The sequence below is a fragment of the Cynara cardunculus genome (genome assembly GCF_001531365.2).
Source record: "Cynara cardunculus var. scolymus isolate 2C chromosome LG 3, CcrdV1, whole genome shotgun sequence".
In the NCBI taxonomy this organism is placed as follows: Eukaryota; Viridiplantae; Streptophyta; class Magnoliopsida; order Asterales; family Asteraceae; genus Cynara; species Cynara cardunculus.
In genome coordinates this window covers 1,913,298-1,925,536 of record NC_037530.1, presented here as the reverse complement: position 1 = coordinate 1,925,536, position 12,239 = coordinate 1,913,298, and the positions used below count along the sequence as shown (strand labels likewise).

Sequence of the window (12,239 nt, the reverse complement as noted above, 5' to 3'; positions counted from 1 at the left end):
AAAAAGTCTCGATGTGTTTTTAGTAATGGATTATGTTAATCGTCTTTTGATACTTTTGATGGGATAATTTTTCAAAATCGCCGGCCTTTTCATTTTTTTATTAGTGAATAAAAATTCGGGTTGTCATCTTATTATTTTTACCATGACCAAGTCGCACCCGAAACCCATTCCTTTTATCAGATTAAAACCATCATTTTTCTCGGTATATTCTTAAACCAGACAAAATTCTTGTTTATGAGAAATTAATATAACAACAGGATCTGAATTGTTTTGTCTAAGGGACCGTTTACGAAATGCTTATTCATTAAGTGTTCACTGGGTCACTTCACCTTATCAGGTGAACATGATAAGGATTGAGAATTTTACCTGATAACAACGATGACATGGACCGAGAGTCTTACATGGTAAATATGAGTAACGACTCTTACCTGGTAAGATACGATCTCGTTTTAATAGATTAAAATCATACTCAGTAAGTTAAAGTGAAAGTATTGAATCTTTACCGGTAAGCGTTTATCGGGTAAGAGTTGGGTAAAGACACCTAATGGGCTATTTGACAGTTGCCGAATGGTTTGGTACAAAATGATTAAGTGGTCAGAATGATTAAGAGACTCTTATGATATGATATAAAATAAAATATAATCGTTTGGTAATTATTTACAATGAAATTAGGGCGTTAAATGGTTAAGGAAGACACAAGATACAAAACCATTACAAGGGTTTTAAAACCATTAAAAACAGACTTTTTTTATCAAACAAGATTCACCCTCTTAACGATTCAGAGTTGCCTCTTAATAAAACTATTAAGAGGTAAACAAATAAACCCCTAAGTAAACGTTGAATTCCTCAATTGATATTTAACTAAAGAAGAGCATACATAGATACAGACGCATACGTACGTGTATTAATTCATTAATACCTGAAAAAGCACTTTTTATTGCTTATTGTCAAGTTTTATCCAAATTTAAACGTAATTTTAAGTTCTGAAACGATAAGATTTTTAAATTGGGATTTGGATTTAAAATCGTGCAACTTTACACATTCATTTTATACATAATTTTAGCATTTTTATTTTTTTTCTAGAAGATTCAAAAATAGCATATTTAAAACGAGTAAAGTTTACTTTTAGTTCCTAACGTTTCTTAATTTCAACGGTTTTCGTTCCTCAATTTTATTTTAACAGATTTGTCCTTCATGTTTGACACCTCGTAATGATTTTTGTCCCTCCTATAAATGATCGTTAACTTTTCCCGTTAAATACAGTTTAATGGGGGTATTTTAGTAATTTAACTCGTTTTTCTTAATTTTTTTTGTTTTTACAAAAAAATCAAACTTTAGGGTACTGTTATATAATTAACTATTACATTCACAGTGTTTTGTTGTGAAGTTTCAAGTGTATAATAACGGTGTCTCACATGTCTCACGAAAACAGTCTTATTTCACATGATCCCAAATCTCTCTCTCTCTGTGTCTCTCTTTGTGTGTGTGTGTGTGTGTGTGTATAATTACGTAACAGTTTGGTATGGGCTGTTGGTTTACTTTGTTTATAAATAATAATAATAATAATCCATACCAATCTTTATTCATTCTGAAGTTTAGCAAGTCTGTTAAGATACTGATTTGATCCCAAAAAAATCGTTTGTTATCTAGTCCAAATAAAAAATCCACTCTGAAAAAGAACTAGTTGTCCAGCCTCATCCAGACTAATGATGTCATGGGCTAGTCTGTCTGGTCCGGTATGTGAACACAGTCCAAATACCCGTATCTATTCATGATAACATGCACGCATAATAGTGAATAAAACATGTTATCAACTACTAAGGGTATGTTTGTTAGTAGCTTAATGTGACTCATAGCTTATTCAGTCAGCTAAATCTGACTGTTTGGTAATGACTTAATGATATAGAAAGTGGCTTATTCAATAAGCTTCTAGAAAGAAAATTTATACAGAAAGCCAAGTTTTTCCAATTTCTTCCTCCCAATGAAAATACATGCTTATTCCATCTATTTAAAACTCTCCCAAACAAAAACTTTCCTAATTTATACAAACAATTGTATCCATATAAGACTTAAGAAAAACTAACCAAACAGCCCCTAGTGCGGCCTCGAACCTCAATTTTTTACGTGTATATGACGTATAAACATGTTTATATAAAAAAATACTATAAATACTTCAAAAGAGTCCATACTAACCCGAAAAAAACTGCATCTTTACAAAATTAATATGAATCTACTGAGTTATGTAAATCTTTATGTTTCAGTGGACGAGGGATTCAAGTCCTTCCATGTCCACTCTCACCTCATACACTGTATGAACCTTGCCAGTATACCAGTTGGGTACTATTCAGTTCATTTGCAAAGCTAATTTACGCAAACGAGTTTTTATCATGAGATAAATCTTACATTTCATGCTAACAGTAACGTAAATCACAAATATACATGATCATACTTCACATCCCGCATATACTTGAATATCATATAAATAATACACAATATGTTCAGCTACAACATATATAGTACTGATACTCAACTTGTTTCGCTTGTACATCCAGCTACAACATATATATATATATATATATATATATCTTCAGTTGTAAATCTGTAATCTGAATCGTTACAAATTCTAATATTCTGGTTGATAGCAACATATGTTCTCTTTTGCAGGAGATGTTTAACCCTTTTAACGGAATTTGATTTTCACAAAACTGATACTGGAACGACCCTTAGTAAGTAAACTATGTTCATCTGAAAAATAAAACATAGATTCATCTGTTAAGACATGCATATGATATGTTGTTCATTTATGTTTACAACTCTATTAGTTGGTTGCAGATATCGTTTGTGCCTATGAATAAATATCAGATTACATTTGAAATTTCTAGAACTGATATTCAACGTATTATTTAATTATGTCATGCCCAGAAACCAACTCAAATTTAACATCGTTAAGACGAAAAAGAACCCTCAATAATAGTCAAACTTTTGACTTTTTTTAGAATAATAACCATTTCTACAAAATACAACTACTCACCTGCGTACTTGTTTGTCCTAACACTTTTAAAACAATATATTAATATCAGTTAACATATAATTTCCATCAACAATTTTGAACATCGAAACAGAAATCAGAGCAGAGTTATGAAACCCATTCCAGTTTGTATTCTTAGTTTGACTGTTCAGTAATCCAACGATTTAAACTTCGGTAATCATATCTGATCTATTCTGATGCTTCAATATAACTGTCTAATAGTTAAGGAACTCGTATCTAACATAAATACATGCTTAAATTATCATAGGATGGAGAAACGTTTATGTTTCATTGATTGAGTCGATAAAACCAGTTCAGTTAGTGATATATTTTCACAAATATTATACTGATTTTGATTTATTAGGTATAATTTGATCGTTTAATGAATCCTAAAATTGTGAAACCCACCAAAGGGTCTTTGGTCTTCTATGAGGTCAGGGGTTTAAACCTCACCAAAGGTGAGAATGGCGTATAAGTTTATTTGTTATATTTATCATATATAAATATTATATACTTCAAAAAAATTGTGAAACCCGTATTCTTGAATTTATTGTTTTAAATTGTCTCATTCAAACCACAATGGTGGTGCCTGATTAGTTTGAGCTTGGCTCCAAAGGTCAAAAGTATCAGGGGGTCACATGTTCAAATCCAAGCAGGAATAAAAATCCTCTTGTGGCCACGGAGGTTCAAATGCGGTGACTCCGGGCTATCTGCAAAGCAGGTGGTTGTCCTGAGATTAGTCGGCTCGCATAGCGAGTTGGATATCCAGGTTAATCAAAAAAAATTGTCTCATTCAAATTTTCAACCCATTAACAATAAAAGTAGCCACATGACGTAATGCAGTTGATTTCATAACTTACCAAAGAGCTGTTAGGTTGGTTTTCTATTAAATTATGTATGAATAAAGTTATCTGTGTAAATTAATATGTCTATAAACCATAAGGGTGGTGACTCCAGAGGTTCAAATACGGTGACTCCGGATTATCTGCAAAGCAGGTGGTCGTCCTGAGATTAGTAGGCTCGCAGAGCGGGTTGGATATCCATGTTAATAATATATATATATATATATATATATGTGTGTGTGTGTGTGTGTGTGTGTGTATAAATTAAGAAAGTTTTTGTTTGAGAGATATTCTCATAGATAGAAGAAGTTTTTTTAAAAATTATAAGGGATATTGTTTTGGAAAAAAAAATTGGTTTTCTGCATAAAACTCTCATTTAGAAGCTTATTGAATAAGTCATTTTCTATTTATTAAACCACTACCAAACATTCATATATAGTTGACCGTATAAGCTATTAATCTCACTAAGTTCATTAAGTTGCTAACAAACATGTTCCAAGACTTTGAAACAAAGACATTGAAGAAAATAACAGTAACCCAAAACACAGCACAATTAATTCCAAGATAATATACCTGTATAAACAAGAGTACAAATCTAACATAATAACAGTTAAAAACTCGTAATAATAGATCTTGGGGATATGGTAAAATATCTCATCTGTCTAAGATTTGATTTCAAACATACACAACAATTATGGCTACTGAACTTATCAGGACTGATTTTTAGAGACACCCTTAAAAATAAGTAGTTTTTATCACAAAATGGATATGATGGCATGTAAACGTTCCCATTGTAATTCACGTGCACTCTACTTAAACTCGTGTTCCATCGAGGAAACGTGGAAAAAGGTTAAGCTATCGTTTATTTCTAAACTTGTTTAAAATAATTTAATTTTAAACTTATTAAAAAATAAATTTATAGTTTTGTACACCGGTGCTTATGGGTTGGGTTGATCAGGTTAAAAATATTTGAACAACCTAACCTAATGTTTGCAATTTGAAAAATCTTAACTCAACTCAACTTAACTTAACCCAACCCAAACCGTATGGGTTGATAGAGTTAGTCGAGTTGATAGTTTGGTACATTAAAATATTCTTCTAACTTTGAATATGTTATTTCTCTACTCATATTTTCTTTTTTCATAATCAACCATTTGATACAACTTATCTATACTTCTTACATATATCACATTCAATTAATTTTCTCAATTTACATATATAACAGTTAAAACTTACAACTTATCTATACTTCTTACATAATCAACCATTTGACTCTGTCCCGCACCCTATAGCTTACACATGAAGGAGAGTATTGAAGTAATATTTGTCTCAAATCTAATAAAACGTCTGTTTAGATGGTATTTTAACCGTCTTGTGTTCAAACACATGCGGTTGTATGATCGTTACATAAGTTATATGCAATAATTGCTTTTGTGTACTTTTTCCGTTAATTAAATACGTAAATTACTCTTCAAAACACCGTTTTATTAAATTATTTTACTATATTATCTGTTTTGGAAATTAAAAACGTGTTGATACGATTAAAGACTTGCAGTGGCCCGACACTTATCATATAAATGTGCTATTAAGTTTTATAATGGCTATATGAAGAAGGTGAAAAATAAGGGGGGGCCTTGACTGCCACTGCCTTCAAGGCCGTATGTCGATGGTTTAAATACATACGGTTGTATGATTGTTACGTAAATTATATGCAATAACTACTTTTATATACTTTTTTTTTATTAACCTGGATATCCAACCCGCTATGCGAGCCGACTAATTCCAGGGCGACCACTTGCTTTGCAGATAGCTCGAAGTCATCGTATTTAAACCTCCGTGGCCACAAGAAGATTTTTATTCCTCCTTGGATTTGAACCTGAGACCTCCTGATACTTTTATATACTTTTTTCGATAATTAAATACTTAAATTACTCTTCAGATAAGAAATAACGTTTTTAACATAAAAAATTTACGGTACAAATACTATTAATTATACCATAAAATGATATTGTTCGTATTATCTATCAGTTTTTTAATCTAACTTTAAATATCAAATAGATCTCCTTTTCATCTCTACGCATTTCACCGCTCCACCGGAAATTCCCGAGTCGGGCCTTTTTTGTTTCAACAATTTCCTTTATTTATAGGCAAATTAGATACCCAATTTGGTATATGTGTAACAATTTTCGTTCTGGGGTTTACATATATTTATATTTTTTTGTTATAATGGAAAACGGATTTTTTCAATATATAAACTAAAAATTCCAATGGCTTTAATAAAAGTTGTAAGCAGAGGAGAGTTATTGTCTAGATCGATTTCAATTTCAAAATGATATAAACATATATATTTCTTTTTTATAAAAATCAATAATTAGATAAGATTTCAATAAGAACTATAAATATAATTAGGATAATCATTGAGTTCTAACAGAATCATTATCTTTATAAAATTTTATTGTTAAGCAAAAAATAAATTACTTCACTAAATCGTAAAAACATTATCTTTCTCGAAACCACATAAATCATATTATATCAACGAAGACAAAAAATAAAACGAAACATTAAAATGAAGATATATCTTGCTGCATTTTGCGAGTACCTTTCTAGTAATTATGAAAAAAAATGTTTGTTTTGTTATTATTAAATTAAAAAATATATTTTAAATAGTCATAAATGCTAGAGTAAACTACAAATTTAGTCCCTTTGACTAGTAAAAAATAACAATTTTTGTTCTTATAGTTTCGAAATTATAAGATAGTTATCGTGGTTTTTAAAAAAGTCCTTATTTGGTCCCTTCCTCTAATAATAATAATTAAAAAATTCCGTTAAATGGAAAACATTCTCGTTTTTTATCAGTAAAATGATGAAAATGCTTCTCATTTAACGACTGTTAGAGATGATGATCAAATTTGAATTTTTTACAAACCATGATAGTCATCTTGTAATTTTAAAACTGTAAAGATAAAAAAATGTTATTTCTGACAAACCATAAGGACCTAATATGTAATTTACTCTAAATGCTACTTGTATTAATATGCCAATTTTTGGAATGGCATAGCCGCGGATCACTTTTGTGTCCAAATAATGGTACTTCATATGTATTATAATATCTAAGTGACAAAATTTTTGACATTGGGTTTATAAATTTCAAAATATGGCCACTAAGAATCTAATTTTGTCAGTTCGACCACGGTACTTCAAATCTTTTAATATTGGCCACCATTTTGGTAAATCATTAAAACAAACGGACGGAATACATGACGGTTTTGGTTAAATCATTAAAACAAACAGACCCTAAATTTCAAATAACAATGATAGTCATGTCTAGGGGTGCTCAAAAACCCGACCAACCCAACTCAACCCAACGCGAAATAACTCAACCTGAAGCAACCCAATGTCTAATCGAGTTGTAAAATTATCAAACCGTAGGTATTGGGTTAATATTGAGTTACTATTATTTGAACCCAACCCAACCCGACGAATCCGATATCCTTTTATTTCTTGGATTCAATATGATTGTTGAATTTCTATTAATATATATATTAGACAATTACACTATCATGGATGCTTTTCATATATACATATTTTCAATCTGTTCACATCACTATATAACTCATTCGTATATATGTTCAATAACTGTGAACACATATATGTACATTGAGAAAATTAACTGAATGTGATATACGTAAGAAATATGGATAAGTTGTATCAAATTGTTGATGATGAAAAGAAATTATGAGTAAAGAAATAATATATTCAAGGTTAGAAGAATATTTTAATGTACCAAAGTATCAACCTGACTAACCCGATCAACCCGTACGGGTTAAGTTAGGTTGTACTTTGGTTTGGGTTAGGTTGGGTTAAGATTTTTTCAAACCACAGGCATTGGGTTGAGTTATTCAAATGTCTTCAACCCGATCAACCCAACCCATGAGCACCCCTAGCCATGCCTAAAGTTGGACCGGTGCAAATAGAAGTGATGAAACTACTAAAGGTAAAACTATAGTTGCTGAAATGTAAAGTTTAAAAAGTTAAGGGGCCAGAAATAGAATTTGTAAGACAAACGTCAATATCAGTATCAGTCAACAATGGAGGAGGGTGCCATCTAAACCTCCATATATAAATGCACCATACACATTCACATGCAGAACAATATAAACTACTCTATACGACTTTGATCTCGCTTCTAATTGTTCTCAATCTCTGAACAATTGGATTAATTTGGAGCAAGTCATGGGAGCTGAATCGGAGAAATGGGTGTTGATGGTGACGGCGAGAACGCCAACCAACATCGCGGTGATTAAGTACTGGGGAAAGAGGGATGAGAAGTTGATTTTGCCGATTAATGATAGCATCAGTGTTACTCTCGATCCGAATCATCTGTGTACAACCACCACCGTCTCTGTGAGCCCTAGCTTCGTTGAAGATCGAATGTGGCTTAATGGCAAGGTACACTTGAATTGAATCCATGTTCTCTCCATATATTCAATTTAGATTTGAAATTAGATCCTATGAACGGACTGAATCATGTTAGAATCCGAAGTTTATTTCGATTAACTATCTTCAGTACACAAAGTTGCAACATTACTCTGTGAAAACCAAATTTGGAACTACAATTTTGTCACAAACTTCATTTTGACCTGTAAGAACTTGTTCGCAATTTTGCGGAGAGCGATTTTAAGGAAGTTGTATCAAAAAGTGCTTTAGCGATTCTACAGATGAAGTTATTCAGATCGATATAGATCTTATTTTCCAAATTGTACGTGTACATATATATATATATATATATATATATATATATATACACTGTTTGTTATCCGTTTTACTGTTCGCTACTTTAACTGCTAAATTTAGTCCAGTATCATAAGCATGATTCAACAATAGATGGAGTCTTACGATTCCAAATCAATGCAATCACTTCTTTGTAGTTATGATACTGTATAAACATACTAGCTACAAACGTTGCCTAACTAAATTAGATGTTGGAATCTTCAGTTTGGGGTCAGAAAGTGATAAAGCTGTCTGTGTGTGGATTAATTTGTTTGTACAGATTGATAAGTTTTTTGTTTGAGAGAGTTTTTTCATAGATGGAAAGAGCATTTTTTTTTAGTTGGAAGAGGCAGGTTTGGGAAAAACTTGGCTTTATGCACAAAGCTCCCCTTAGAAGCTTACTGAATAAGTCATTTTATATATGATTAAGCCACTACCAAAAAGTCATGTATAGCTGACCTAATAGGCTATGAGTTGGATATCCAGGTTAATCAACAAAAAAAAAAAAAAGAGGCTATGAGTCCCATTAAGCTCACTAAGCTACTATCAAACAGGCTCCAAGGAGATTATGTTAATTTCTGTTTTAAGATTTACCAACTAAAATTTTCTTAATCATGTTGATTACAGATAAAAGTTTCACTGCAGAAATTAAAGAAGCAGCTCTAAATTTGGACAGATATTCAAGCAAAACAGAGTACTTTCTTTTTAAGCCAACCGAAACTTGTTTATAGAACGCACAGAACCTAATTTAATTTAAAACTAGAAATTGCTCCAAAATCAGTTTGATTAATGAAAGCAGCTGCTGTAAAAAACAGAAAATTGCTCTAATTGAAGGTGCCTCTATGGTTCCAAAAACAGTTTCATGACTGTTTGATAGTGGCTTAATGATATTAGAAAGTAGCTTATTCAATAAGCTTTTAGGGGAAAGTTTTTTTTTGCAAAAGCCATGTTTTTCCCACCCAAACCTGCCCCTCCCAATGAAATAACATACTTCCAAATCTATAGAGACAGATTACTCCACATGGATAATTTTATCCACACGACTTGATGGAAAACCAACCAAACAACCCCAAAGTTAAGCTAAACATTACACAACCTCCTATCTTAAAGAGTAATTATTACAGTATTATTTCACAACCCACATATTCAAAACTATTTGCCATAAAAAAGAGAAAAATATAGTAAAATGGAACCTCTGATGCTAATTGATGGTTCTTGTGAATCTAGTATCCATCATATGTGTTGGTTAGTTTGATGAATTAAGCAAGTTATGAATCATCATTCCGCTGTCTGATTCCTGGCATTTTCTCTTGTTTTTGTTGGCTAGTGTAGGAGATATCACTTCAAGGAGGTAGATTCCAAAGTTGTTTAAGAGAAATTCGTGCTCGTGCTAATGATGTAGAGGACAAGAAAAAAGGCATCAAAATCAAGAAAGAGGATTGGCAAAAACTTCACCTGCACATTGCTTCATATAACAACTTCCCAACAGCAGCTGGTTTGGCTTCCTCAGCTGCTGGTCTCGCGTGTTTAGGTACGCAGTTTCATGCTTCAATGTTGCAGCATTATGCACTTTTCTGTCTATTGGCAGTAACGCTTGAGGTTCTTACAATAATCCGTAGAAACTTGAAAGAACATATCAATGTCTAAAGTACTTTATCTGAAGATCAAACCTCATTCTTCCTTCAGCAAGAAACATAGAAAATGATTGGAACACACCTTATATTAGTAATGAAATATGAGAAAACCGAGTATAAGTCGCTAAAGGGGTGTTCATCGGTTGAAATCCGAAGGATTTAGGTAGATCCGATCCGATCCAATCATCCATTGGATGTTGGACTTTGTCATCCGATCCGATCCGATTAGACATCTGATCCAATCCAAATCCAATGGATGATTGGATCGGATCGGTTCCATCTATTGGATGTTGGACTTTGTCATCCGATCCGATTAACATTCGACATCCTATCCAATCCAATCCAAATCCAATAGATGATTGGATCGGATCGGTTCCATCGGATTGGAAGTTACTATTGATTATCCATTGGATCAGATTGGATTCGTCCAATCTTTTGATCCAATACACAACCAATAAATCCACCATTTCAACCAATTATTCATATATTTTCTTAAGTTATTAAAAAATAATATATATAAATATCAACTAAAAAACAATATCGTAAAATGTTAATAATTATATATAGTTAGTAACTGGATATTAGTTGGATGATAATTGGATGGTCATCGGATGGGTCATTGGATTGGATCGGTTCGGTTTTATTGGATGTTGGACTGTCATGCAATAACCAATCGATCCGATTTGGATGTTGAAATTTTGAATTCGATCTGATCCCATTACAATTGGATATCCGATTATGGTCGGTTGGTTCTAATTGGATCGGTCGGTTTAAAATTGGATCGGATGACTTTCTGCACGCCCCTCGCTTCTCATATTACGGGCACAAATTATATATATATATAGAGAGAGAGAGGGGGGGGCAATTTTTTTGTTAACCGTCTGATTAGTACAAACTTTGCTAACCAGGGTATTTTCGTCTTCTTCATATATTGATACCACATTCCTTAATTATCTCATTCACTTTTTGGTTTCACCTATGAACTTTGATAAAAAATTTGGAACAACCAATGTTCATACACGAAACAACATTATGAACTTTACACAAAAACCATCATTTCACCTATGAACTTCAAACAAAAATCATTGTTTTACCTACGAACTTTCTGGTTTCAACAATCAAAGTTCATAGATGAAACAACACTATGAACTTTAAACAAACACCATATTAAACAAAGTTCAGTGGAGCTGCTGTTCAAGAGGGAGAGAGGAGAGTGCCGATGATTATCTTCTAAAATAAAAACAATTTGTTCCAAAATTGCCCTCTATTTAATTCAACTTAATTTCTTTCCCATTTCATAATTTTATAGCCTTCCATTTAACCATAACCATTCCTTTTGAATCAAACAAAGCAAGTAGTAGGGGCTTCATAGCAACTTTCGTTCCTCGCTTCCAGCTTTCTAAAAGCTTTTTTTTATTAACCTGGATATCCAACCCGCTATGCGAGCCGACTAATCCCAGGGCGACCACCTGCTTTGCAGATAGCCCGGAGTCACCGCATTTGAACCTTCGTGGCCACAAGGGGATTTTTATTCCTCCTTGGATTTGAACCTGAGACTTCCTGGTACTTTTGACCTTTGGAGCCAGCTCAAACCAATCAGGTACCACCCTTGTGGTTCTAAAAGCTATTTTAGTTAGCCTAAAGTTGTATTTTTTTACCAAAAAAAATAAACGGCTCAAATGAGTCTGTAAAGTTAATACTATAAATATACATATGCTCCTAATTACATTACATCTCCATATCTATGAATGATTGACTACCAAAGAATTTGTGATTCTATCGGCTGATAATTTAGCCTTGTTGTGCAGTGTTTTCCCTTGCCAAGCTGATGAACCTGAAAGAAGATAACAGTCAACTTTCTGCTATCGCCAGGTACTAATTACTTATTGCAATTTTCATGAGGTGGCCTCTAGGGTCTCAATGATTTTTCTTGACTTCATCTTTTGCTATTTTTGTTCTTAAGGG

The 12,239-nt window shown here is 32.5% G+C and overlaps 1 protein-coding gene across 1 annotated transcript in view; it reads left to right on the top strand.

Annotated features, from left to right (window-relative positions):
• Positions 1-8,073: 8,073 nt before the first annotated feature.
• The window catches only part of LOC112509626 (diphosphomevalonate decarboxylase MVD2, peroxisomal-like), a 10,353-nt gene continuing 6,187 nt past the window's right edge, over positions 8,074-12,239 (top strand). Inside the window, exons 1-3 of the mRNA XM_025114683.1 lie at positions 8,074-8,319; positions 9,973-10,171; positions 12,083-12,146. Coding sequence (XP_024970451.1) covers positions 8,104-8,319; positions 9,973-10,171; positions 12,083-12,146 — 479 coding nt within the window. The 5' untranslated portion in view covers positions 8,074-8,103. The remainder of the gene's footprint in view (positions 8,320-9,972; positions 10,172-12,082; positions 12,147-12,239) is intronic.